General features: G+C 43.1%; 6 protein-coding genes across 12 annotated transcripts in view; 1 reads left to right on the plus strand and 5 right to left on the minus strand.

The window, feature by feature from the left end:
* Nucleotides 1–5: 5 nt before the first annotated feature.
* On the minus strand, nt 6–4,259 carry LOC6582375 (solute carrier family 35 member C2). Of its 3 annotated transcripts, XM_015162411.3 has the most exons (7): nt 3,962–4,259; nt 3,225–3,891; nt 2,911–3,163; nt 794–2,848; nt 619–729; nt 330–540; nt 59–267 (listed from the first exon to the last, which is right to left on the minus strand). In XM_015162411.3, the coding sequence occupies exons 2-4, from the start codon at nt 3,873–3,875 to the stop codon at nt 2,292–2,294; spliced, it is 1,461 nt and encodes a 486-aa protein (XP_015017897.1). In that variant the 5' UTR covers nt 3,876–3,891; nt 3,962–4,259; the 3' UTR covers nt 59–267; nt 330–540; nt 619–729; nt 794–2,291. The 3 variants fall into 3 exon arrangements, with proteins under 3 accessions (XP_002008077.2, XP_015017897.1, XP_002008078.1); XM_002008042.4 differs by having other exon boundaries at nt 3,225–4,259; XM_002008041.4 differs by lacking the exons at nt 2,911–3,163; nt 3,225–3,891; nt 3,962–4,259 and adding an exon at nt 6–22 and having other exon boundaries at nt 92–267; nt 794–1,287.
* Nucleotides 4,260–4,355: 96 nt separating this feature from the next.
* Nucleotides 4,356–4,894, minus strand: LOC6582376. The gene is made up of 2 exons (XM_002008043.4): nt 4,683–4,894; nt 4,356–4,620 (listed from the first exon to the last, which is right to left on the minus strand). Exons 1-2 carry the CDS (start codon nt 4,795–4,797, stop codon nt 4,586–4,588), a joined length of 150 nt encoding a protein of 49 aa, XP_002008079.1. The 5' UTR covers nt 4,798–4,894; the 3' UTR covers nt 4,356–4,585.
* Nucleotides 4,895–6,901: 2,007 nt separating this feature from the next.
* Nucleotides 6,902–11,628, minus strand: LOC6582378 (adult enhancer factor 1). 2 transcript variants are annotated; one of them, XM_044010283.1, is made up of 3 exons: nt 11,383–11,628; nt 8,800–9,992; nt 6,902–8,732 (listed from the first exon to the last, which is right to left on the minus strand). In XM_044010283.1, the coding sequence occupies exons 2-3, from the start codon at nt 9,713–9,715 to the stop codon at nt 8,308–8,310; spliced, it is 1,341 nt and encodes a 446-aa protein (XP_043866218.1). In that variant the 5' UTR covers nt 9,716–9,992; nt 11,383–11,628; the 3' UTR covers nt 6,902–8,307. The 2 variants fall into 2 exon arrangements, with proteins under 2 accessions (XP_043866218.1, XP_043866219.1); XM_044010284.1 differs by having other exon boundaries at nt 8,557–8,740; nt 11,383–11,627.
* Nucleotides 11,629–11,916: 288 nt separating this feature from the next.
* LOC6582379 lies at nt 11,917–16,872 on the minus strand. The gene is made up of 5 exons (XM_002008046.4): nt 16,424–16,872; nt 15,331–15,534; nt 14,889–15,104; nt 12,193–14,826; nt 11,917–12,124 (listed from the first exon to the last, which is right to left on the minus strand). The coding sequence occupies exons 1-5, from the start codon at nt 16,560–16,562 to the stop codon at nt 12,012–12,014; spliced, it is 3,306 nt and encodes a 1,101-aa protein (XP_002008082.1). The 5' UTR covers nt 16,563–16,872; the 3' UTR covers nt 11,917–12,011.
* LOC6582380 (HIV Tat-specific factor 1) lies at nt 12,055–26,443 on the plus strand. The gene is made up of 7 exons (XM_032731596.2): nt 12,055–12,144; nt 20,099–21,069; nt 21,136–21,338; nt 25,200–25,366; nt 25,426–25,612; nt 25,673–25,809; nt 25,870–26,443. The coding sequence occupies exons 2-7, from the start codon at nt 20,112–20,114 to the stop codon at nt 26,075–26,077; spliced, it is 1,860 nt and encodes a 619-aa protein (XP_032587487.2). The 5' UTR covers nt 12,055–12,144; nt 20,099–20,111; the 3' UTR covers nt 26,078–26,443.
* Nucleotides 23,048–26,457, minus strand: part of LOC6582381 (trichohyalin) — a 50,167-nt gene continuing 46,757 nt past the window's right edge. For 3 of the 4 annotated variants that reach the window (XM_044010282.1, XM_032731595.2, XM_015162413.3), the window contains 2 exons: nt 26,142–26,390; nt 23,048–25,106 (listed from right to left, as the gene is read on the minus strand). In XM_044010282.1, the coding sequence (XP_043866217.1) occupies nt 23,600–25,106; nt 26,142–26,390 (1,756 nt within the window). In that variant the 3' untranslated portion in view covers nt 23,048–23,599. The remainder of the gene's footprint in view (nt 25,107–26,141; nt 26,391–26,457) is intronic. The other variant, XM_002008048.4, reaches the window with a different exon arrangement.

Consider the following 26,457-nt stretch of genomic DNA (forward strand, 5'->3'; position numbering starts at 1 on the left):
AACGCTATTACAAGTCGGATATCTATTGATTGGAATATTTTAAAATTTTAAAGCAATCTTGGCGCAAGTATGTGTTTCCTTTATTTAATACCAATCCGCAAATTTAATAGGCTCTAAACGTTCTATTACTTAGATATTCATACACAAATTGCTTAATAATTAAGTTCATATTTCGAATGGTCGGCCAGTGTAAGTTATCCAGGTTATCCGCTTCTTGAAGCCAGACCTCTGGATAAGTATAGGGCACTATATGCATGACTGGTAATCCTATTTAAGTTGAATTTTGTTTATATATTTAAGCATGAACATTTTTTATATATAAAACTAACCCTTTTCCAAAAAGCATATGTGATCATCATTTATATCGTTGTTATGATCCTTGAGCTTGTGAAACAACTGATGACACTTGCTAAGATCCCCGGAAATGCGCAACTCCTGCTCAATATCCGATAGGCGCTCGTGTAATGCGTATGTACGTTGATATTTGCTCATGTATATTTGATCTGCTGCGCCAATCAATTTGAATGAAATAACTAAATTCTGTGAACTCAAAGAAAACAAAAATATATATGTACATATGTATATGTATTCTACTAGTTATTAACTGAAGTAACTCACGATCTTATTTAATGCTATGGTTTCCCCTCGTACAAAGTTGCTCGAGCCCAGCAACGACGGACTCGGATCTAGGTCACCATCAATAGATTCATGACCATCGAAGAATGCCAGCTTAAAGACAATATCTATTATGTTAATACGCGCCGCTTGCAGGTGAAATAATCTTTCTACTCACTACCAAACCAAGATCTGGGCTATTGGCAAATTCCTGATGTAAAAAGTCATTTAGCTCCTCGGCTATAGTCAATAGCATGGCACAGGGGACAGCATCCGTAGCCGCGACATAAGACTGTTTTGTCTCCAAATATTTCGAATCATAATGGCAGCTGAGCAGCAGGAATTGCTTCGCTTCCATGTTCGAAACGCCGATCACATTAGTCGCTGCAAATACGTCGAAGAAGTCATCGCGAATAATGGCAAAGCCCAGCCGAGTCAACTCTTCCACGAGAAATTCATTGACATCCTCGTGGCCAGTGGAGCCAAGCCAACGAGGAACTAAGAATTTGTTCAGAGTCTCCATCAAATATTCATTATCATCATCTTTTAATGACATGCGCTTCCATTGTATCAATAGCAAGGCAATGCAACATCCAAGTATCCAACAATTTAAGGGCGACATTGAGAGCTGTTCGACGCGATTAGCCAGGTAAACTAAACTAAAGCAAGTCATGCCTGACGCTCTGCATTATTTCTTTAATAATTGCATTAGCTACATGGCCGTAACTGTTCTTTATAATTATGTAATATAATTAAGGTATACAAACAACTAAATACACTTACAATTTTTATTAAGAACTCTGTAATTTTAAATACATGGTTTTCTTTGATACAGAGCATTATAAATGTTAATGCATGTTTAAGAAATGTATAGTTATTAAAAAAATTGTTTATATAGTTGCCAGTTTAATCGTACATATATATAGGCCGTTTATTTCAATAGTAAAAATGCTAAGACAGTTTTCTTTTCTTTTTTGTATCGTAAATAATCTCTAATGGAAAGTTAGGTGAATATGCACAAATGCCCAATCAACAAAACAAATACTAAACTCTTATTTAACTAGGTCAATAACAAATAAAAATAAAAGATTTGGGAGTGGGGGGAATGTGAGCAATACAAAAAGGCCGGTAGACCGAAATACAAATGCCCTTGCAGACAGCAGGTATTCAATTGTTTCCATCGAACATTTGTTCTTATGGCCGCGCATATGGCGTTCCGCTTTTACGCGGAAGAGCATTATTTGTATATATCATAATGAAAGGGAAATTACAATCGAGACAATCGAGGACAGACGGACTGAGCCAGTGAGAGCATTTGTAATCGAAACTAGAAGCAAACAGATCGATTCATTTACATATGTTCAATAATAATGCTAGGTAATAGCTGAATGTAATTCAAGTGTTTCACTAAGTAGTAAGCTTTCTGAATATACAACATTTACAAGACGGCTGTCGAGAGGACAGACAGCTGCACATCTAATACGCACTCACGCACACACACACACACACACACACACACACACACACACACACATAACCACAGGCAGACAGTCACACGCATACAATCACAACTGTTCGGGTACTTTCCCAGAAAGTCTGGAATAGAAGTATAAATAAAATGCTATGCATTGCTGCTTGCCTTTACAGTCGGTTGATTAGGTAATCAATTAGCCAACTCATCGCTGCATGTCGCGCCGTTTTAGCACATCGAAAATGACATCCGATGCGTTTTGCTTGTTTGTTGAATCATTAGCCGATTCATCCTCCGAGTCGGTCTGCTCCAGCAGCGGGACAGTGAGTGTGCCATGAGAGCCAGAAGCATTGCCATGAGTGCCAACAATAGCGTTGCCATTGTTGAAGTCATACTCGGAGCACATATCCTCGCCATCCTCCTCCAACTGCATGCCCAACTGTTGCTTGTTTACCTTTGCCAGGGTGGAATATTTATGCACCAGATGACAAGCGATGCCAGCTAAGCAAACCGCCAAGCCCACGAGGTTTATGGGACTGAGTTGATCGCCTTTCAGCGCCACGGCTAGCGCTAGCTGGCATATGTCCTTAAAGATGCCTGCTATGGACAGCGTCAGACTGGATGTTTTGCAGAGAACCAAAAATTCGCTGACCTCCATGAAAAATGCAATAAATGCGCCCAGTGTAATGCGGGCCAGAACCCACAGAATGTCACTCTCCGGCGTATTGTGCAAATTCTGCAGCGCAGCATACAACTTGGGTCCTGCAATAAGGAATAGGCTTACTTATGGCTTTAGATTCGATAAGGACTACTCTAATACTTACCTTCAATGCTTAGGACTAGCGGAAACAGCGACACAATCATCCAAGGCTGCATGTGGTAGATCATGTCGATCGGATTGTGCAGACCCAGTTTCGATTTTTGCATTATGAACTGCGCAAAGCTCCAGCGTACGCCGCTGCTCAGTGAAGCGAACAGAATAAACAAGAAGCCCAGCGTGTTGAACTGTGTCGACTTATAAGTAAACATAAACAGACCCAAGCCGATGAGGCCGACTATAAGAACCAAAGACCAGCTCTGTAAAGGCATCCAAATATTTATATTTATAGTAATTATCGTACTCGAGGCCGTCACCCACCTTGCGCTCCAATCCAAGCAATATGGCAAACAGCAATATAAATACAATTGTCGACGATTTGGTCATTGTATACAATGAGATGGGCACCAGGGCAAGGCCCCAATTGGAGAAACCAATATCAATGCCGCTGGCCACGCCCGTTGGCGCCATGCGACGCACCGCCACTCGCCAGTCCAGCTGGACGCGCGTCTTGCCCACACGCATCTTATAGATGCTGCGCACTAGCGCAGCCAGCAGAAACTTCACAATCAAATGATACGTGACAATGGTGAGCGGAAAGGGCAGCTCGCGATTGATATCCGTCTGATAGAAGGTGAGCGTGATGGACAGCGACAAATAGAGCAGAATAGTGGCCAACGTGCCGATCGCCATCTGCATGAATCGAGCCTCTGCATGTCTCGTCATTCCGTCGTGGGGATGTGAATGATTCTGCTGTGCAGACGTGGCTGTGTCTCCGTTGCTGTTGTTCTTTGCGTATTGAAAATTCGCATGCGACGACAGCTGGTGACGCTCTTGAATGTTGTTGGCATTCTTATGGGTCAAGTCGGCGCTCAGTTCGAGCTCCTCGACGTTGCTGCCCCCGTCGATGTCGCTGCCAGCGTCGACGTCGCCGTCGCCGGTGCAGAGACGTTCATACTTGGGAGCAACCATTATCTAGTTATAGAATCTGTACGCCCGAGGGGCGACGAAACTAATTATTGCAACGTACATTAACAAATGGCCAGGTCGGAGAGTACCTAACGCCCTTATCGCTAACTTTACTGTTCCATATGCTGCAATTCGTGAGTACTGCACGCTATTGTTGAATTCCACTCTCTCTTTGGCAAAGTTTGTCGGCCGTTGTTATCTATTTAACTTTAGCAATTACTTGAGTCAGCCGCCGGGTGCGATTATTGTTTTTTACGTTTTCATTTTGCCTGCTGCCCACTCTTAATATACGTCTGTTCGCTAGCTGCCAACTGTTTATACAATGTTTGTTGTTTTTTTCTCGCCTCTCTTATTGTGCTGGCCAAGTTGACGTCTTGCGTGCTGGTGTTGGAAAGTGCCATGTGCAGCTTGCGATGTTGCATAAAAATATCGATATAGATATGAAGAATAATCGTTGCATGCCCAACATTCATATTAATATAATTGTACTTTTATTTCATTTATTAGTTTGAAACGACTTAACTACATTACAGTTACAGTTGCTGTTTATTAGAAGCACTAAGGTGTGTGCATAGTCAACATTGATTCTCTTTTGGCTCATTAAAAGTAATTGAGAAGCTGCCGCATATGATGCACGTGCTTAAGAGCTAAATGCATCTTTACATGTTATATTAGTATGTAGCGCCCTTCATCTAGTTCCAAATACCTTACATCTACGCATTCTTCAGGTGTTGCAGTACAATTGGAGCTGTTTTTATACAAAATCAAACACTTGTATTTACATAAGTCAATCATGATTTCTTTGCTTACCAAGTCGAATGGCTATGCACAGCGCTCCAAACATAATAAAATTGTTTCGCACCTCAGCGGCAACTCGCTTTTGTTCCTCTGCGGGATCGGGCTGTGATTGTTGTAGGCGGAACATTGTTAACTATTAACTTGATTGCAAAATTGGCAGAACGTTTGCTTAAAAAGCAGCGACTTCTTATCAAGGGGTCGTTCACGGGCAGACGAGCAACTTACATGTATGAAACTTATCGAATAGATATATCGCGTGTCGGTAAGTGATTCGCTATGAATAAATACCAAAATTTATTATCGAATATTTTCGAAAATTCAAACATTGATGAAATAACAATTACAATAAATATTATCCAGAAAATTACAAGACAATAGCCCAGCTTCTATTAAAAATGCACTCGATTGCTTGCTTTTCCATACTTCCGTATATTTCTTTGTCCTGTGTCATTCGTGTTTTCCATTTTTGCAAATATACATATGTATATATATACTTTATGTTTGTTTTTCTTTTTAACTAAATACACAATTACATACACATTTACATATAAATACAGCTACTGCACATACACAGACATATGTATGCAAATATATACATATAAATATAAGTACATAGCATTTTCCTTCTTTTTTTTTGTATAATTATACAATATTATCGTGTCGTTTTTCGGTTTTGTTTTTAAGCAATTCGCTTTGTTACTGGTTGTTTTGTTTCCTATGTTCATTTTATGTCTAAATTCATTTGCTTGTACACACAACTATTTAAATTAGGCGCGCTTAATTGCTAATCTCACTACGACTCCAATTCTCTCGTTTAAAATCTGATCAGAAACTGAGAAAGCAGCTGGCAGGTAAGCATATGTATTGCTAATAAGAATGAGAAACTTAGTTAATGATGGGGAATCAAATAAAATAATATTAAATAGTTTAACTTTTGATGGTGTGCCATTTATAATATTTTACCTAATTTATTATTTTTAATATCGATTCAAGGCGTTGCCTGCTAAATGAGAATCTGCCATTGCTCTCTAATCAGAAACGGTGCAAGCTGTCAACTGTTAAAAACAATTCAAATTAGCTTGTGTATTGTAAGTTTGCCAAATTGGAAATTATTCACTTAAATATTCCATTTTCTTGCTTAACTCAGTTCGCTTCGTATTAAATTCATTTCTTCTCCTTCTCCTCCTCCTCCCCTTTTAGCCTATACAAAAAGCCAATGCAAAGCATTTTCTCTATTAATTGCATATGAAAATATGAAAATATGGAACCCAGCAAATGTGGTTGGTTTTTCTTTTTCGTTTTCTGTTTGCTTTAACATTGCTGAACGATCTTTAAGCGTTATTTAGAATATATATATATATATATATATATCTTAGCTCTTATATTTAACTACATATGTTGTTACTTTTTCGTCTTCTTCTAGCTTTCACTGTTTAACACTACACATTTATCAACATTTATTTATTTACTTATATGCATTTATGTATTATGATTTTTGTTTTTGTGTTTGTTTTTCGAAATCATATTTTCGTATACATTGGATTTTGTATTTTGTTAGTTGCGTGCCCAAAAATATATAGGAACTTTATGCAAAAATAACAAAAATATTTTTGCTGCAAATTTTTTAAACTTTTAGTGTTGAGTAATGCACAAAAATTGTTGTAAAACTTCAGTCGGCGTAGAAAACTTAAAGCTGGACAGCAAATAAACAGTTATATTTAAATGTAAAAATAAAATAAGACAAAATTTTATATTTTTAGAAAATAATATTTTCGTACTTTTGTTTTGTTTTTGTTTTTTTTTTTTAGTTTCTCTCCGTCTGTTACTTTTTTTATACATACAAAAAATTGGAGTTGGACTTTGTACAAAACTTTGTTGCTTTCTATTACATGTTTAACATTAGCATTATTAATAGTTTGTGTGTGGGTGTGTGTGTCTGTAACTCCATTTAAATAGTATTAAAAAGTTGATTTTTGTATATTTTTGTTTGTTTTGTAATTGATTCTTTTTCAAAATAAAACTATAACGACTAAATTTAGAATTAAAATTAACAAAAACTCACTTTCAAGTTTTTAAGAACTAAGGTGAACTAATGTCTATATAGCATTTATGTATATATATATATATATATATATTTATATATAGGGAGATATATATGTAGTATAGGTTGTTTCTGCTGCCACTTAAGGTATTTGAAAATTTCGTTTAGATGTGTATTGGGGTTTGCTTAGAACAATGTTTAAATAATTAGGCTAGAATTAAAAACAAATTGGATTTGTTAGGCCCTTGGAGCAAAGACCTATTAAGATGGCTGCAATTTTTACAATTTTGCTTTACAATTTTACTGAAAATAAGTATTATAATTATTCTTGCTTTTTTTTGCGTTTAATGTTTTACAAAAGTAAATTAAGACATTGGGCAACGTTGACTAAGTCAATCTGTTTTCCAGCGAATGCAGCAGAATCAATTTCGTACTAAAACAATTTACAACAATCTCTTAAACGTTTAAATGCTAAAGAACAATTTGAAATTGAAAATTTGAATTAAAGTTCCTGGTTTTTCTCTCGTATCAGTATATGTAAATATATATAACAAATCTTTAAAAACATTTCTAGTGTTCCTTAATCTTTTTGTTTGCACTTTGTGAAGCATTTTTCTCTTTCTCTTTTGTTTTTCTTTTCTTTTATTTTATTTATTTTTTTTTTTGTTTAACTTTCAACTTAAACGAAATGACTTTTTGCTTATCAATGAACTTCATTCTTTCTTTCTTTCTATTTTTTGTTTTTTGTTTAGGAGTTTTGCGCTACCAGTTACAGTTAGTTAGCTATTAAATGTATATGTATAGTTAGAAGGTTGAGAGGGAGCTTGTTGTAAACCTATTGCCTCGTTAAGTGATTGTGAATGCGTGTGTGTATGTGTGTGTAAGTTGAGTGTGCTCTATTTCTGATCATTCGTTTTGCTTTTTAGGCCATGGAGCGCTAGCTGCTGTTGGTTACGATATCCTCTCTTTTAGCTACTATTGAAGCGTTTTGCTATACATATTCAGGCTTAGCTGCAGCTAACATCTCAGTTTTCTAATACGCTTATATAACACATACTTTTCCGCTAAGACTCAAGAGCTAGAAATAGATGAGTGCTAGCCAGCGTTGAGCCTGATAATTCATCTCGGTAAGTTCTCAGTTACGATTAAATCTTAACAACAACAACAAGGTTTCGCTACAATTAAACAACTAACAACAACGTAAGCGTATACACCGAAAGCAACAACAACGACAACAGCGACAACAACGACAACAATACCCAGTTGACAGTCTATGTTTCGTGGCGACGTCGCCGTCGTCGTCGTTGCTGCTGTTGCTGCTGCGGCTGATCGTGCTCCAGTTCCACATACGCAATATCATTCAGCTCAACGAGCTCCTTGAGCATTGGCTCGAGGAGCAGCCTATCGACTCATCCGTCACGTTGGGCAGCCGCTGCCACATTGACAATGCCATTTGTTGGCGATTCCACTTTGATGACGCCCAGATGATGCAGCTCCTCGCTGCGCGGATGCTGAATGCGGCCAACTACAACGCCGCCCATGGTCACAAAATTACCATCGGCCGTCACGGCGCCCAGTTGCATCGCGCCGGATAAATCACCCAAGGCGGCTACATTGAAATGATGATGCGGCGAGCTGCCATTGCCATGCGAGGGCTGTAGATGCGATTGTTGCTGCTGCTGCTGTTGTTGTTGTTGCTGATGTTGCGCCACTGTCGTAGTAGACGGGAGCGTCGTAATGGTAACTCCACGCTGATGTTCGATGTGGTGTTGTTGTTGTTGTTGTTGCTGGGATGGCGTTGACGACTGTTGATGTTGTTGCTGCTGCTGTTGCTGTTGTTGCTGCTGCTGCTGCTGAAGATGATGATGTTGCGCCAACGCCATGCGTCCTAGTCACCCCTCGTCCTCCTCCGTTTTGATCTTGACAGGAACGTAGACCTTGTCCATGACATGGATCTTTATGTGATTGTTGAGCGTGCTCGATTGCCGGAATTGTTTCTTGCATATCACGCATTCGAACGGCTTTTCACCTGCAAAAGAGGCTAGAATTAGCTGGCGATCAGAAGTGCCACACAAAATGTACGCTCACCCGTATGAATCTTGACATGATTGGCCAATGTGCTCAGCTGACGGAAATGCTTGGGACAGTAGTTGCAGTTGTACGGTTTTTCGCCGGTATGAATTTTCAAATGATTCGTCAGTGTCGACGATTGACGGAACGTCTTATCACACACATTGCATTTGTAGGGCTTCTCGCCCGTATGGATCTTCACGTGGTTGGTCAGTGTGCTCAGCTGGCGAAATCGTCTATCGCACACCGTGCAATGGAACGGCTTTTCTGGTTCCCGGCCGCCACCGCTGCCGCTCGATCCGTTGCCCTCGCCCGAGTGCTCATTGTTTGAGTGGCCGTTGGTGACGTAGTGCGTCTCACCCAGCGTGGGACTGTGCGTAGCATTGGCCACCAGATGGGCCAGCGTGTGCGACGTTGGTGGTGCAGGTTGTGCTGTTGGCTGCTGTTGATCCGCAGCGGCGGCTTGCGCTGCCGCGGCCTGCGCAGCTGCCATTGCGGCCGCTTGAGCGGCACTGTGAGCCTCCGCTGAAATTCCGCTCAAATGCATGAAGGGAAGGGATACATCTGTGGGCGCGGGCGGCTGTTGATTGTGTTGTTGTTGTTGCTGCTGCTGTTGTTGCTGCTGTTGTTGTTGCTGCTGCTGCTGCTGCTGTTGTTGTTGTTGCTGCTGCTGCTGTTGTTGTTGCTGCTGCTGCTGTTGTTGTTGCTGCTGCTGTTGTTGCTGCTGCTGTTGTTGTTGCTGCTGCTGTTGCTGTTGGTGCTGTGCATGCGCCACAGCTGCCACATGGCTGACATGGCTGGCCTGTGTAACAGTGTCATTGTTGTTGTTGTTGGCGCTCGTGGTCTGCGGTTGCGCGGCAACAATCACAATGTCGCAATTGCTCATTGCCGCAGCGGCCTGATGTGCGTGTGGCAGGCTCTTGATATGCATCATAAGCCTCCTCTTTCTCTCCAGCTAAGCACTTAAGGATTGGACGTCAGAACTGGGTGGGTATATGTATATGTGTGGGTGTGAATCTGTATGTGTATATGTATGTATTTGTGTGTGTGCGTGGAGGGGGGACGGGGGAAGTGCGGCTCGAAGCGCGGGAGCGTACGTCAATAACAAGAAACTTCGTGACAAGTTTTTGGCGCGCTGCTCACAAATGCCACGACATGCTGGCTGGCCTGATTGTGGTTTCTGCTGCTCTTGTTGTTGTATTAGTTAGTGCCTGCGACAGAGAGAGAGAGAGAGAGAGATAGAGAGAAAGAAAAAGAGAGTGCGTGAGATTAGAGATGAGCAGAGCTGTGATTACGTCTGGCACTGTGACTGTGATAAGCAACAGTGACTAATATCGATAGGTTCATTTGGGTGCAACAGCTGACTGCTACAGTTAGGTAAATAATTGTTTGTTGCTATTGGCATTGCATCAGCATGCCTAGCAAGGGTATAAACAATTCTCTGTGCTGAACAAGTTTGACAACCTATTTAGATATCGGGCACAAATGTCACAGTGATCGGCGATCACACTCAGTGATTTCACTCAGCTCTGATTGAGCGCGAGTGAGTGAATAGTTTGTGTCGGCATCTTTACATGTTATTCGCCTTTTTCGTATGCAAAAATATGTGAGGAATTCCCAAGCTAACTGCGAAATGTTAAGAAATTATAATTCCATTTAAATTATTCATCAAATTGGTTCGCCTGGTGTTCGGTGTCTGCTTACGGCCATTGTTATGGCAAAGAGTTCTGCTCTCTAACGAGTGTTTAGCATAAATTATAAGAGTGTTAGCGATTATGCATTTGAAAACGCGCCCAATGCATGTAATTTGAATTTTTGGCTCTGGTTTTTACGTGCGCCGACAGGTTCCACGTTCCAATTGCTGCCGCTGCCACCGCCGCCGCCGCTGCTGCTGCTGTTGCTGTTGTCGCCGTTTCCCCCACTCTCTCATACAAACATACTTCCACTCGCAAACACATACACTCTCACATGCTTCCACTTACACACGCAATCAAGCACTCACACACATTCACGTTTTGGGGCGAACTGACAGCGTGTTACTTTCTCGCGAATTACATGTGTTTTTCATCAGCATTACTAGGTAGTTTTTATGCTGATGGGAAAGTTTGTTAGCCTGGCCGTCTGCCGCGGTCGTCCTTTTGTATTTTTATATTTGGCGGCGACATGCAGAACGATATTTTTTTGTATTTTCGAAGTCCACTCTAAAGTAGTTTTTCCACATTCGATCTTGTCGTTCACGTTCACGTTCGCGCTCGCGCTTCTCACCTTGTCCGCTGCGCTGCTGCTCGTCGCCCTCTTCGTCGACGAGCGACAACCACTTTCAGTCGACGTCGACGTCTTCACAACGCGCCACTCGGACACACACACACACACTCACACATACACACATGCTTACATATACACTCATACACGCATACGGGCACATATACGTAGGCACTCACATTATAACAGCAGCGAAAACCAAAACTCTTTTGAGGTTATGGGCTAATTGAAATTTTCACTATTTTCACATGTTTAATAACACTAATACCCTTCAGGCGAGCGTTTTTTATTTCGGGCATGTACACTCTGTACGCTGGGCGCGCTCACTCTTTGACCTACCTTTCCATTTTGTGCTCGTGCTGGCCTTTTCGTTTTCTGATTGGATTTTTCGCGGGCCAGGCAAGTGTGCACCAAGTACACGGTTCGCTTTTAATTCAGTTAAAACTATGCTTTAAAGCATTATTTATTGTTTTGTATTCATTTATAAAACGTAGAAAAATAGTAAAAATTGTTTTTTTTTTTTTTTTTTGCTTTTACTGTTTGCGTACCAAATAGACGCGAATGAACTGGTACAAATGATCCACTGAACTGGTGCAATTTAGCGATGGTATATTTACTTACCTGCGACTTGTCACAGATGCGCATCACCTATGACAGGTGCTTAACTTCCCTAATAAAAGTATATAAATCATATTTAGTTCATATATGTATTTCGTCCCTCTTGAACAAAAAGATTTGAGATATAAATAAGAGATGTCACTATGTAAGAATATTGGAGCAACACAGCTGCCATTCGCGTGTTAGCGCATCGTATTAATTGTATTAATCGATAGTTGATATAAATCATCGATAGATTTACGGTAAAAACACGCATTTCTAATGCGAAATTGCAACTGCAAGTTTATTAAAATCAAATGCAATTGTTTATAAAAGTGTACGCTTTTCTGAGTGGGTAGTGCGCTTCATTTTTATAAAATTGTGCAGACGCGTGACGACTGCTGCTCGCCGTTTTGACCATTCTGCAGGCTCAGCTCGCTGTTGACCTTGTTTTTACTGTGGTGCGTCTGCGGTGGCGGCTCATCTGCCGGTAAACGAATAAAGGTTAGTATTAGCTAAAATAGATTATTATTTCGTTATACTTATGCTCACCCTCGATTTGTACGGCCTTCTCGTTGCGGCACGAAAGCCGCACACCATCTAGAAATTGCTGGACTATGCCTCTACTCTCAGTGCTCTGTCTTCGCTGTGGCTCGCTCTTGGTTTGAACATGTGATTGAGCGCGTTGCTCTTCTAAAGCGCGCAGCTCCTCTTGCATTGCCTTCTTGCTGCGCTCAACAACCGCATCAAGTGGATCCTCTTCAAAGGCATGGCTATTGCTGTTCATGGGCTCAAAGATATTGCCGTTGCCATTGCCATTGCTGTGGCCAGCGGAATGGTGATTTGAATTTACCGATGCCGTGGTGCGCTCATCTTCCTCGCCTTCTCCCTCCAAGTCTCCAGATGTGGCTGTCTCGGTGCTTCGCTTTGGTCGAACATCTTCCGGTGTCGTTGTGGGCGTCGTCATGTGCTGTGACTCCTTGGCCGCTTTGATTTGAAACAGCGAGGATATATTCTCCTTGGCGCCATGCACCTCGCTAGATATCTTGCTGGTCATTGAGTCCACGGCTCTGCCCATTGACTCTTTCGTGTTTGTCGCTATTTTGGCTGCATTGCTGCCCACTTGTTCCATGGATTGCTTAGCATCGCTGGCCATGCGCATTGCGCTCTTGCCAGCCGCATCCACAGCATCTCGAGCTCCGTCTGCCATGCGCTGGGCACCCTTTCCAGCTGCATCGACAGCATTCCGGGCGCCACTTACCATGCGCTCGCCCGCTGTTTCAACAGTATCGCGAGCACCCGTCATCGCATTCTGCACTGCTGTTTGCACCGTGTTTCCCGTCTCCTGAAGCTTTGATTCGATGGCATCGCCGACACTCTCTGTGGCCTTGATAACCGCTGCTTTCTGTTCTGTGACCACCTTGTCGACGTGCTGCTCCAGATCATCCAGCATTTGCTCACCGTCCGATTCCAGGTCGTCTACAAAGTCAGCCAGCGGCGTGTCTGGCATTTGTTTCTCAACGTTTGCCGTCACATCGACGCCATTGTTGATGAAACGTATCTCATTTACCACCTTGCTGCTGTCCAGCGCATCCTCCGTGGTCGTTATCTCAACGGCCAGCTGCTCATCCTCCTCGGTCGGCGGCGTGGGCGTAGATATTTGTATATCTGTTGACGGCGCACTTTCGGCCAGCGGATTCTCCTGTACCGTATCCAGGCTATCCACAAGCTCTGGCGACGTTTTATCAATCTCATCGTGCTTCATGGCCGCCTCATAGGAGAAATTCCGGATGGGCGTTCGCTTTATAGTTTGCGGTGTGCTCGCATTGCTGCTGTCCGGGTAAGGCGTGCGCGGGCGCAGCTGCTTCTCCTGGCTGCTCACTGTGGGCGGCTGCTCGTCCTCTGCTTTCACTTTGTTTGACTTGATCGATTCTGCTGGTGATTGCTGAGGTGATGGCGTTTCTGCAGGTGGCGTTGGCAACTTGACTAACGCTTCCACTGCTGTTGCTGTTGTTGTCGTATTTGTGGGTTGCTTAATCGGACTCTCCTCAGGCGCCGTGGGCTCCATTTGATCCGATTTCATTTCCATTTCCATTGTTTGACTTTCTGTTTGAGGCGTTGCTTCGCTTGCCTCTGCTTCGACTGGCGTCTCTATTTTCGCTTCCACCAACAACTCTTCCTTGTTGTTATTTGGCTCCTCTGTTGTGGACTCTGCTTTTTGTTCTGTTTCTTGATTTGCTTCTTCACTGACATTCTCATTCATTGCCTGCATCTCTTCCATTTGTTCGTTGTCTTTCTCTGGCTCCTTTGCTGTGTTGGGCTCCTGCTCAGCTCTCCCGTTTTCGTGTTCATCTGAAATGTGCTTCACGGCTTCCAGTGTGGCCACAGATGCGCCAACTGCTGCTACGCTGGCGCCCATGAAGGCCGAACTCTTGTCCTTTCCGTCCCTTTCTGGTTCCGTCTCCTTCAACGCACGTTGCTTCGTCAGACTCTTGCCGCTGGCGCTTCGCATTTCCATGTTGCCATTGAGATCCTTCGGTTGTAGCACAAAGCTGCGGCTCATGTAGCTCTGTGCATCCGCAGGACTGCCCACTGTAGCCGATAGGGCCGAAGATCTGGGCAAGCCCTGGACTAGAATGTGCTGATCCCCTACGGCAATGTCGAGTAGACGCAGATTCTTAAACTTGGAGATCTCACGGAAGGTCTTCAGATGATGTCCGCTTTCCGAGAACGTGGTGAAGAACTTGTTGGCCTTGCTGAGCACCGCATAGAAGGAGAAGCCCTTGAGCAGCTTCCAAATGGGTCCATTCTCCTCGCTGTCGTAGTCATAGAAGCGCTGAAAGACCAAGCTCTTGTTGCGCAGCGACTCGAAGCTGCGGTAGATGTTGCCCACATTGGTCACGATAAAGATCTCGCTGGCCTTCGATATGTGCATGAAGATTATCTGCTCCGTCTGCGAGAGATTCTTCTGCAGCTCCGTGAACTTGGGAAAGACAAACTCATTGAGGCGGCCAGTCAAAAAGAGATTCCCACTGCCAGTCAGCACCAGCGTGGACTCTGGCCCGCAGGCAAACTGCTGCACTGGAGCGTCCAGGCATATCTCCACGGGATGTCCATCGTAGTCCATGCCCAGATCGCCCAGCTGCTGTTTGGCATTCGAGCCACAGCCAATCAAGCGACCTTTGCCTGTAAAAATTTGACAGACTGAGCTGAGCATTTCCCTAGAGTATTTTTCTCTCTCTACTCACTGGTCAGCACCACAAAGTGCTCGTTGCCCGCCTGCAGAGCGACAAAGTTATCCGTTTCCTCGTTCTTCGACAGATAATCATCGAACTCCTCCAAACGAAAAGGTTTTCGTATTATGGCGCACGGCTGCTCCTCCACGACTGCATTGATGAAATGCTGAGCGACATGCGTGTCCAAGGGGAATATGTTTCGACCCGTAAAGAATATCTCATTGGAAACTGGTATGTGTGAGAGAGAAAGAGAGCAAAAGAGAGAGAGAGAGAGAGAAACAGGCAAAGTTGTAGGAGTGTTAATTAGAAGTTTAGCTCGTTGAATGGTTGGTAAATTAGCTGGCAACTGCTTATAATTAGAGATTAATTGACTTTTAGTTTAGTAGGAGCTTATTATATACATACATACATATATGTGGTATATGAGTTTGCTTTTAGCCCTATTCTTACTTACGCGTCATTATTACGGCCCAATTGTTGCCAAAGGCGGCATCGCTTATCTTTAAGCCCAAAGTTTTCAGCGACTTAACGCAAGTTGGCTTGCTGACTATATCACCATTGTTGTTGCTGTTGTTGTTGTTGTTGCTTTTGTTAGCATGCCCGCCAATGCCCAGTTGGCCATAATGATTCTCGCCCCAAACGAAAAGACGACCCGATTCTGTAATTGATAAGAACGTTTTGACATCAACTTTTGACCAATTTCACCTTTTGTTTAGCTGCTGCTTGTAAGTTTTATTGATTGCGTGAGTGTTCAGCGCAGTAAATGTGTGTGGGTGTATTGCTATGTGTGTGTGTGTGTTTGTTTGCCACTGTCAATCCAATGCCCGAAATGTTCAACTGTCCAAAGAACTGCTTTCAACTATTTTATTTCACCTGACCCGCTTTACGTTTCAATTACGAGCGAGCCGCGTTCGGTTTTAGCCTTTTTGGTCTCACTCACTCGTGGACTATTTATTTCCTTTAACGTGCTTCGTGAGTTTGGCCCATATTTATGGCAGCAGCGCCCCCCCAGGCCGCCCCTTTTAGCTGACCTCATTAGATGCCCGAATGGAGTATTGGATTGGTCTGTGATTTCGAGTGTGCTAGCTTAGCCCTATTTAAACTGACTGCAAGTCGGCTCATAGAGCTCATGGAGCTTGTCGTTGAGTTATGTAAGCCAAGTGGAGAATAGTGTCAAATCGATTCCAGTCTCGGAGACTTATGATCGCCTGGCTGTAATTGAGCCATCGTTTCGAGTTGCTACAAACTGTTCTGTGTTGGGCTAACATAAAAGGGAAAGTGCGCTGCGTGTTTATTATTTGAGACTAAATTGCAGCTAGCATGCAACGTGGTCAACGGGCCACGAAGCCTGCCACAGACACCGTAAAAGACAATCGGGCAAGCGGAGCTCGTCTTGGCCAAAGGGGCATAAAGTTAAAGTAAAGTTTTTGCAGCAGGAGTTGGTGGAAGGGAAGGCAGAAATTCCGACAGATGGACAGGTGAACAGACAGACACTTTGCTGAGTCTTGTTGTTATTGTTGTTGTTGTTGTATTGGTGTTGAATTTACCGCATATAACCGCACTCTGATGCGGACCGGATATCAAGCGTTTGACCGGATCGTTTTTGATATAGAAATAGCTTTGCGTATTCTCCGCCAAATGCGATTTGCCAAGCGTAAATATTGCACCGCTGCTGGGTATATCCATTTTGTTAATCTATATTGCTATATAGACATATATGTATATAAATATATGTAAATTGTTTGTTTGTTTGTTGTTCTTTTTAATTTTTTATTTAAATTTCTTTGTTGGTTTTATCGATTTTGACATTAGGCTTTTGCATAATTTGCCGGCTGCACTCATTTGAAAGTTTTTATCACCAGCTATATGTAATGTATACATATGTGTGTGTGCACATGTATATATATATAAACACTTAAAAGCATTTGTCGTTGCGTGTCTGTAGCTCTGATATTGGCAGCTATAGAACTCGTATCGTTAGCCCGTTAAGCCCATCGGCACTTGTGGTCAGTTGAACGTTTCGGCGTGTACTGGTCAAGCTAGCGCAAGGGCTGCCCAGTTCTAGCCAGGACTTGTACAAATACCAATACCAATGCCGATACACACACACACATAAATACACCTAGGCACCTAGACACCCAGACACCCACTCTAGCTAGTCCTGGCTGACTGACTGGGCTGCCCCCATAAATATGCTATGAAAACTGTTTTGTGCTGTACGCCTGGTTGCTTAGGCAGCTTGGCTCCACTATGGCACTTTGAGGCTATTCCGCTGGCCATATGCACCTCTATAGTGAGTCACCCTAACCCAAGGCACAATATTGTGTGGGGCTCCTCGTGTTCAGGTTAAGTTATTCGAAAGTGTTAACGTTTTGGGGTTATGGCCTCAAACTTGGCTTCTGTTAATGGCATTTGTGAGTAATGTGCGCAAATCTCAAGCTTCAAATGTTAAAAATAACATCAACTCTATACGTATTTATATAATATATGGGTCGCGTCGAGTCAGGCATTGGGCGTTACGAATTGCTGACCTGTTGACATTTGCATAAGAAAGTTGGCAAAACTTTTCGACCGAAACAGAACTATTTCGCTGGAATTTCACCGATTTCTGTACTAAAAGTTAATTAATTCGTTTACTTTGTATGTAAAGTAGCACAAGAAATATATAAACAAAAAGGAAGAAGAGAAGAAGTGGAGCTCTCCAGAAATTGCTAATTGGGGCTCGACTTCGACTTCGTTTTTTATGGCCTTTAAGGCGCCGCGGCAGCTAATGAATGCCGTCTGCTGGTCTATTGGCCAGCTAAATGGCTTGATCATGGCTCACACTTGCAGTTTCGCAGACAATTTGCGTCAATTAATTGATTTCTTGGCCCATGTGAGAAATTTTCCATTCAATTCTCTTATGCAATTGCGGTGCGTTTTATTCTCTTCTGTTTCCCCCTTTAACTTGGCCTTGAAGTGTTTTGCGCAATTTGCTGGCTTGGCCATGCGATTCACATTCAAACCACTGCGTGTTCTTCATTAATGCGTTCGATTATAGGGCAGCACAAATTATAATACAATGTGGTTAGGAACTCTATAGCTTGACTTATTGTAACGTCTATTGATGTCTTCTGCCTTAGGTGAGTAGGTCAAGCTATTGGTTGAGGAATAATTGAAAGTGTAATTTTTATGTAGACGAGCGTCCTTTATTGATCTATTTATTATAGATTAAAACTATTCTTAAATCAAGGCTAACTTGAATAAAGAACTAGGGCCTAGTCAATTCAAATGAATTGAATGATTTAAATTCAGTCAGTCTGCAGCTCAGAAACCTATCTATACATTCTGGTATTTTGTCAGTGCCTCAGTGCTTCATCTAGAAATGTTGTCAAATTCATTAAAAACAAACCCAAATCAAAATATTATTAATTTGAATCAGTATTTTCCTTACTCAATCATCGTTTTTTGCATATTTTACTTGTTGTTTCAATCATTTGAAAAAAAAAAAAAAAAAAAAAAAAAAAATACAATCTGTGACAATAACTCAGGTCGTACACTGCTAATCTGAATGCTCTATTTATGATCTACAAAACCAATAGAAAAAATTGACTATATCATATGACGGGGCGTGGCCACGTTTTGTGCAACACGAAGCCACGGCGCTGGCTACGCCTATACGTAAAGCTATATCTATACTATAATCACTCTACATATGCACATATATTTATATATACGTATGTATGTATGCGTGTGTGTGTGTCTGAGTAATTTACGAGTATCGTCCCAGCGACTCTGTGTGTGTGTGTGTGCTCAACTGGCTAACTGCAACTGGCTGCAGTTATGGCCACCGTCAAAGGTGGTGGCAGGTGCTGTTGCTGTTGCTGTTGCATAGGCATGCAAGCGGACTAGATGTGTGCCGACTGTCGGCCAATGTGCCAGTTACCACATATAGTCCCCTCGACATGCCTGCGCCCACTTGAAAACTTTTGCGAATGCAAATTTGCACAAAAGACGCGTTCCATTGAACTCTGCCAGAGGTCGACAATTGAGCTGTACATAAATATTTTTAGTAAAGTTGTGATACCAATAATAGACCCACTTACTGTACACATATACATATATCTATATGTATATATATATATGCATCAAATTGTTATAATTAATGGCGCGTACATTGAACCCGAATCGTACGAACGTCTTCTTTATGCCGCTGACGCAAGCGTCGGCAGAGCAGGAAGACAGCTGCGCCAACTCTCAAGACACAAATCAATCGGTATTTCGGGTCAGCCAATTCAAGTTGTCACCAACAAGGCTGGCTACCTTAGGATCGGTCGGTGGGTCGGTCGGTTGATTGAACTTGCTTAAAGCCAATCGATTTGTGGCAGCTAGATGAAAGGGCCTTGGGGTAAGCTGCCAAAAATAAATGGAACTGTTTGCTTGACCTTCAACAGCTGCTGTCAAGTGAGGCATACCCTGTAGCGTGTGTGTATGGCGGCGAGGGGCATGATGAGAGGATTACTAATAGCAGCTTGGATTAGATAAAGCTTAAGTTGAAAATATATTTATAATTAATTACAGATCTAATATATAGGAAGGACAGCTGTTCTATTCTATTATTCTACCTGTTGTAATTAATAAGGTTATGAAGGCTTTGTATTATTCCAATTTTAAATTTATATATAAAAACTATTTTCCTTTTAAGAGAGTAGCTTGCCCATAAATCTATCGAGGTTTTAGTTTTCTCCTATTTTTACAGGGTATCTCTGGCCAGTTGCTCTATCAAAGTTTCATTCACTCTATTCAGCTCTTTCTATACACTATAAAAACGAAATTTTGTGCGCCTTTTTGTGGGAATATTTTCTTTAGCTTTTATATTTGGTTTTCGGGCGTTTCGTGTGCTTTTCATTTCGTTTGCATTTGATTGGGTTATAAGCTCCCCCCTCCCCTCCACCTTAGTTTGACCCATGCTCTGGCGCCGCAATCAGCGTGCGAATTGTGTTTACAAAATAAAAAAGCCAAAGCAAAAAGGTGCAAGAATGTTTGTGTTTTGATTATGGTTGTGTGGCACAATGTCAGCGTCATAAGCACGTTTCTCTAATTTACTTTGGCCCACCTCACGTCTCTCGGCTATGATTATGTGGGCAGGAAATATATGAAAAATATGAAATTAACTGGAATTAGCTGCAAAGCACTAAAACGTAGTCTACTTTTCTGCGTTGGACAACGCTCTGTAATTACAGAAACCACACTGAAATGAGCCAGCAAACTGAGAGCGATGCAAAGGTGGGAGAAGGTAACGAAGAGGAGCTGGAGCAGGAGCAGGCAGCCAGTGAGAGTGAAAGTGTTTCCAAGGAAAACGAAACAGACTCCAACTCTCCTGCCAAGCAACTGGAAACCGATAAACCTCAGCAGGAATGCGAAACGTTGGTAAAGGAAACCAACGCAACAACAACAACAAATGCCTCAAATAACAAAAGTGAGCAGGAGGAGGCTAATACCACAAGCTGCCGCACAGCAGGCGATTTAACGCCTGACCAGGTCAGCCAGACGGAGTCCTCGCAGCAGGACTTTGCGGACTACGAACAGCATGTGAGCTATGCGGCCGATGGTGGCGCCATTTACACGGATCCGAGCACAAAGCAAAAGTACAAATGGTGTAACACGCAAAACAATTGGCAGCCACTGTCCGGGGATGAGTCCTCCACTGTGGGCAATGTGTATGAGAACGAGCACTACAAGTGGTGCCAGGAGAGGCAACAATGGCTGCCCAAGCAGTCCGGCACCAGCAGCACAGCAACTGAAACCGAGCACTACAAGTGGGATGCGGAGCAACAGAAGTGGCTGCCCAAGAAACTGCCACAGGCAGCGCCTGGCCAGGATGTGGTCTATGGCATCGATGAGAACGGCGATCGCACCTACACAGACAAGGATGGTGTCGTCTTCTTCTGGGATGCCAGCAAGTCGGCGTGGTTCCCGAAGATCGATGACGACTTCATGGCGCGCTATCAGATGAACTATGGCTTCATAGACAACACCAGCGCCGGTGAGCGCGAGAAGGAGGAGCGCGAGGCAGCTGAAGCCAAACGCAAGGCGGAGGAGTTGAAGCGTATGACAGCCGAGGCCCAGGCGGCCATGAATGCCCCCATAGGTGGCAGAGATGGTGTCCCAGCGGCAGCTGTGGCTGGCAAGCGCAAGGCCCAAGAGCCGCCAAGTAAGCGAAATATAATAGAGCATATAATATGATTTTTGTTTAACTTTTATTTGTTTAAATTCCCAGAATGGTTTGATGTGGATCCCACGCAAAACACCAAAGTTTACGTTTCCAACTTGCCCTTGGATATAACAATGGATGAGTTTGCCGAGCTGATGGGCAAGTGCGGCTTAGTCATGCGAGATCCGCAAACCCAGAAGTACAAACTGAAATTGTACACGGAAGCGGATGGACAAATCAAGGGCGACGGATTATGTGATTATATAAAGGTGAGTTTTAATTTGAGTTGATCTGATTTGTCTGAATGATGAGAGAGTTTTCCTGTCCACAACTAGGCTCGACTAGGCAAGTCTCTTACTATACAATGGTCTAGTCGGTCTGCTACTGTCAGTTTAGTTATAGCTGTGATAGGCTTCACAACAAAATGTTAGCAGAGGCAGCTAAATCACTTAAATCACTGAATTCTTTCAATTTTGTAAGAGCAGCATTTTAAGTTGGAGTTGTAAGAGCGGTAACGTCTTTCTCTCTATGCTCGTTGTGCCTGAGCTCACGTTGCCTGTATCCACACAGTGCTCGATCTTTCTATGCTCGCTCGCCCTAATCTCTCTCTCCATGTGCTTGCTCTCCATATATGCGCTTAGTACAGCTGAGCAGCATTTTAAGTTGGAGCTCGTAACTGCAGGAGTTTCAATCTCCCTGTGCTCTATCTACTTATGCTCTATTTCCCTAAGTTCGCTCTCCCTGTGCTCGCTCTACCTGAGCTCTTGCTTTCTATATTCCCTGGTAGTGCGCTTGCTGCAGCTGAGCAAATGCAGAATAAAGGCCATAACTCAGTCTTTGACACAGATCTGGCTTTTATTTCTGCAGGCTCTGTCTGAATAATGTGTTAGATATACTAAAGTATGCATATATATAATTTACATATAACACAGCTCTGTGTAAATCAAACCTACACAGCAGAGTTTAACTAATTTGAATAGAGAAAAACAACATATTTTTTTTTTTGGCTTTTCAGTGTTGTGTTTAAAACTTTATTTGTTTGTTTTACTAAATTAAAACTGCTTGCATTAAGTTTTTATAGATATTTTAATATGTACTGTTAATGTTATGTTATTTTTATTATTATTATAATATGCTCATAATATTCAGTTTTATGTTTGTTTGTATTCTTTGTTTTTTTTTTTTTTCAATCATACTTTAAATATTCACCTTAGTTCTGCTGACTATTTCGGCTCTCTGTGTTTATTATATAATAATGATATATCGTATGTGTATATATTTATATTTATATAGTTGTTTATAAATTGGTTAGTTGTTTGTTTGTTTACTTGGTAATTTTAAAATGCATTTACTTGGCTACTAAAAATTGCTTTTCATTTCTTAACTTTCATTTCATTGAAAACAAACAAAACACAATTCGAAAGAAATATTTGATGATGTTAAGAGAAAATACATTTTCTTTTTCATTTCTTCTTTTCACTTCTTGTTCTTCTTCTACAATTCGCAGTTGAGGTACATATTAAAAAATACAATAAATTTACATTTAAACATACAATAATTATTAAATATAAAATATATTTATATATAACCTAGTTAGTTAGTACAATAGTTACGCTTAGCCTTTGCAATGGGTTTTCTTCTGCTTCTTCTTCTTCTTCTTTATATTATTATTTTAGGCTTTTTATAGATAGTTGCTTGTTATATAAAAAAGGATCTCATATCATGTTAGGCTTATAAATTATTGCTTCCTGGCCTGGTCGCAGTATCTCGTATGGGGCAGCCAGAAGGAACCGGAGCAGGAGCAGGAGCGGTAGGAGAAGGCATGGTCTTCTGAGTGAGTTGTAGACCCATCGGGCTGACAAAATAGGGAGCGAGACGAGGCACGCCCACTTAAGCTTAACTTGCATTTTATTCTGCTCGAATATTTACTCATTGTTCTGTGCTCTATAATTTTTATAAAAATTGTGTTGTTCTTCACTTTTAAAATGTTTTTGTTATTTTTTTTTCCTTGCTACTTGCTATTTTGGTTATTAAGGAAACTGTGTGGGTGTGCGTGTGTGCTTGTGTGTGTGTGCTTGAGTGTTTCTATACGCTAGTTTAATCATATATCATATCATAGATTTATATATATATGGTATATATATGTATATTAGCTGTACATTACTATATAGAGCTGGATATGAGTGCGCGCTTGAACTTTTGCCTGGAAATATTTCATTTGACGCATATTTTCAAAAAAGTGCACGACTATTGCAAATGCTACTATTGCTGTTGTTGTTACGTTTGTTTCCTGTTATCTAATAGTTTTTTAAAATTTTTGTTGTATTTTTAATTATATTATTTATTTATTTATTTTTTTTTTTTTGTAAATAATACTTTTACGTGTTTGCATAAAATAAAACAAAAACTATGAACAAAAGACAAAACACGTTTACGTCCAAGAAAATTTGTTTTCGATATGTTTACTTTTCTGTTGCATTAGTATAGGTAAGTGTGCCTGTGAGTGTATGTGTGTGTGTTTGTGTGTGCCTTACTGCATCTCGTTTAGCCTGATGGCCTCCTGTATCCGCTTGAGCTTCTTCTGCTCTCTGGCCTTCATCTCCTTCTCGCGCAGCTGCTTGCGCTTCTTCCGCATCTCAATGAACTTCAGCTGATCCTCTTTGCTCAGAGCGCCAATGCGAGCGGCGTATTGGCGACGCTTCTCCTCCAGCTGGGCAGCGACTTCGGCATCGGCAATCCGTTTGGCTGCCTCCAGCTTCTGTTTCTGCTGCTCTGCCTTGGCTGCGGCTGCTGCCTTTTCAGCTTCCTCCTTCTGCTTGCGCTCTTGTTCGGCGCGCTCGATTTCCTGTTCCAGCTGGCGTTTACGTGCCTTTTCCTCCTCCTGCAGTTCCTGGCGCAGTCGCTCCTCTTCTTCGGCCAGCTTGCGCTCCTCGGCTTCGCGCTGTGCGATTTCTGCCTCGCGTTGGCGTTGGCGCGCCTCACGTCGCTCGTTTTCTTCGCGCAGGCGTTCAAGTTCGCGCTGCTCGAAGCGGCGCGCCTCCTCTAGGCGCTCTAGCTCAAGACGCTTCTCCTCTTCCTGCTGCTCGCGACGTATTTGCTCTTGGCGCTGGCGTTCCTGCTCTTTCAATCGCTCTTCAATGGCCTTTTGCTCGCGACGCTTTGCCTCACGCGCCTCCTGCAATTGGCGCTCCTGCTCCGACTTGGCCTCCTGCAGTCGCTTCTCATGCTCTTCGCGCAGACGCTTTTCCTCGGCGGCACGCTCCGCCGCGTAACGGCGATCGGCCTCCTCCTGCTCAGCCTTCTGTTTGCGCAGTAGTTCCTCACGAGCTCGTTTCTCCTCGGCCTCCAGCTCTCGCTGCTTCTGCAGTCGCTGCTCACGCAATCGCAGCGCCTCGTCATCCTTGGCACGTTGGCGTTCCTCAATCTCGTGCTGCTGCTTTAGCCGTTCCAGTTCGCGCTCCTGCTGCTCTTTGCGCTGCTGCTTCTCCTGTTTGTCCAGCTGCTCTCGCTGCTCGCGCTCTTTTTTCTGCTGCTCCTCAATGGCGCGCTGACGCAGTGCCTCCGGCTCGCTCGGCGGCTCCTGTTGCTGCAATTGCTCACGCTCCTGCTGCTGTTGTCGCTGGTGTTCCTCCTCCTGCTTGCGCTGGCGCTTCTCCTCACGCATCTTGCGCTGTCGCTCGAGTCTCTCCTGGCGCATGCGCTGTCTGCGCTCGCGTTTGCGCTGCTGCCGGTTACGCTCCTTCTCGCGCTGGCGCTGCAGGATGCGATCGTAGGCCGTCATCTGTTGCTGTGTGGTGGGCGCGCTCGGGCGTGTGGCAATCGTTGATGTGACGTCCTTGCTGATTACCAGCGGAGCAGGCGCCACAGTGGTGCTCACACGTGGACGCTGCTTGCGTGGACGCTGCTGATAGTTGATGTCGTTGGGATGTTGCTGCTGGCGATTGCGTCCCGGATAGCGGCGATTGGCCGGACGGTTTTTGCGAGCGGGAATAATCATTTCCTCGTTGCTGCCCTCGGCCTTAACGCGGCGATGATATCTGCGCACAAACAATTAGTCTTTAATTAGTTACTAAACTAAAATTAATATATATAGGAAATTTCATATTAAATATTTCTTTTTTCATTTGTAGGTGGAGTCTGTTAACTTGGCTCTGGAGATTTTGGATGATTACAATCTGCGCGGCCATAAGATTCACGTGCAGCGGGCGCAGTTTCAAATGCGCGGCGAATATAATCCGGCACTCAAGCCCAAGCGCAAGAAGAAGGACAAGGAAAAGTTGCAGAAAATCAAGGAAAAGTAAGTAGCAAAAGCTTTTAAGTAAAAGGACTCCCACATATTGATTTATTCATTCGCAGGTTGTTCGATTGGCGACCTGATAAAATGCGTGGCGAGCGTTCAAAGAACGAGAAAACGGTCATCATTAAAAATCTCTTCACGCCGGAGCTGTTCGAGAAGGAGGTGGAGCTCATCCTGGAATATCAAAATAGTCTGCGTGAGGAGTGCAGCAAATGCGGCATGGTGCGCAAAGTTGTGATCTATGATGTGAGTGGCTCCAGAAGACCCGTTATATGCTGTAGTTAACTAATTTTATTGTCATTGCAGCGCCATCCCGAGGGCATAGCTCAGATCAATATGTCCACGCCAGAGGAAGCCGACATGGTCATACAAATGATGCAGGGCCGATACTTTGGACAGCGCCAGCTCAGCGCTGATCACTGGGATGGCAAGACCAAATACAAGTGAGTGGCACTATTCCAATTAAAATAGACAAAGTCTTTAATAAATGAATTTGCTTGCAGAATTGATGAATCGGCAGCAGAGGCACAGGAGCGTCTATCCAAATGGGATGAGTATTTGGCAGCCGAAGATGCGGCCAAGGAGGAGGCAGAAGAGGCGGCCAAGGAGAAGGCCGAAGAAGCGGCCAAGGAGAGGGCAGAAGAAGCGGCCAAGGAGAAGGCAGAAGATGCGCCCAGTGGCAGTCCGCAGACGGCTCAGGAAACAGCTTAAGCTGGATACAATATTCAGCTGCCCGATGAGTCGACTCTTCTTCTTATGTTTCTATTTTGCGTACCTGTTGTCCTTGCCACGTCGATTGATGACCTCCAACACAACCTCATTGGCCAATTGATTGGGATAGGTTTCATTCCAGCGATTGTAGATCTTATACCGATTGGCCTCACTCACTTTCGGCATCTTGTGCTGGCAGATGAAACGCAATTTGTCCGGACAGGAGCGTGCCGACCAACGATACTTCAAACTCGGATCGTAGACGGCACAGTTATTGTCCAATGGCTTGCTGTTGGAGATAAGTTGCATATAGCTAAAATAGTTGCTTGAAGATTAACGACCCGCTAAATAAACTACAAAATACAATCAGTATGTTGTTG

This window comes from Drosophila mojavensis, unplaced genomic scaffold (assembly GCF_018153725.1).
Source record: "Drosophila mojavensis isolate 15081-1352.22 unplaced genomic scaffold, ASM1815372v1 contig_74, whole genome shotgun sequence".
In the NCBI taxonomy this organism is placed as follows: domain Eukaryota; kingdom Metazoa; phylum Arthropoda; class Insecta; order Diptera; family Drosophilidae; genus Drosophila; species Drosophila mojavensis.

Excerpts from the sequence above, each read along its gene's own strand:
- LOC6582380 (XM_032731596.2), top strand. The coding sequence starts at position 20,112 with ATGAGCCAGCAAACTGAGAGCGATGCAAAGGTGGGAGAAGGTAACGAA. Across the intron at positions 25,613-25,672 it reads GCAAAGTTGTGATCTATGAT|CGCCATCCCGAGGGCATAGC; the intron begins GTGAGTGGCTCC and ends TTGTCATTGCAG. Across the intron at positions 25,810-25,869 it reads GATGGCAAGACCAAATACAA|AATTGATGAATCGGCAGCAG; the intron begins GTGAGTGGCACT and ends ATTTGCTTGCAG.
- LOC6582375 (XM_015162411.3), bottom strand. The coding sequence starts at position 3,875 with ATGGTTGCTCCCAAGTATGAACGTCTCTGCACCGGCGACGGCGACGTC. Across the intron at positions 3,164-3,224 it reads TGCTTGGATTGGAGCGCAAG|AGCTGGTCTTTGGTTCTTAT; the intron begins GTGGGTGACGGC and ends ATGCCTTTACAG. Across the intron at positions 2,849-2,910 it reads GCTAGTCCTAAGCATTGAAG|GACCCAAGTTGTATGCTGCG; the intron begins GTAAGTATTAGA and ends TCCTTATTGCAG.
- LOC6582379 (XM_002008046.4), bottom strand. The coding sequence starts at position 16,562 with ATGGATATACCCAGCAGCGGTGCAATATTTACGCTTGGCAAATCGCAT. Across the intron at positions 15,105-15,330 it reads TTGGGCCGTAATAATGACGC|TTTCCAATGAGATATTCTTT; the intron begins GTAAGTAAGAAT and ends CACACATACCAG. Across the intron at positions 14,827-14,888 it reads GCACTTTGTGGTGCTGACCA|GCAAAGGTCGCTTGATTGGC; the intron begins GTGAGTAGAGAG and ends AAATTTTTACAG.
- LOC6582376 (XM_002008043.4), bottom strand. The coding sequence starts at position 4,797 with ATGTTCCGCCTACAACAATCACAGCCCGATCCCGCAGAGGAACAAAAG. Across the intron at positions 4,621-4,682 it reads GTGCATAGCCATTCGACTTG|CTCCAATTGTACTGCAACAC; the intron begins GTAAGCAAAGAA and ends GTATAAAAACAG.
- LOC6582378 (XM_044010283.1), bottom strand. The coding sequence starts at position 9,715 with ATGATGCATATCAAGAGCCTGCCACACGCACATCAGGCCGCTGCGGCA. Across the intron at positions 8,733-8,799 it reads TCATGTCAAGATTCATACGG|CCGTTCGAATGCGTGATATG; the intron begins GTGAGCGTACAT and ends GCAGGTGAAAAG.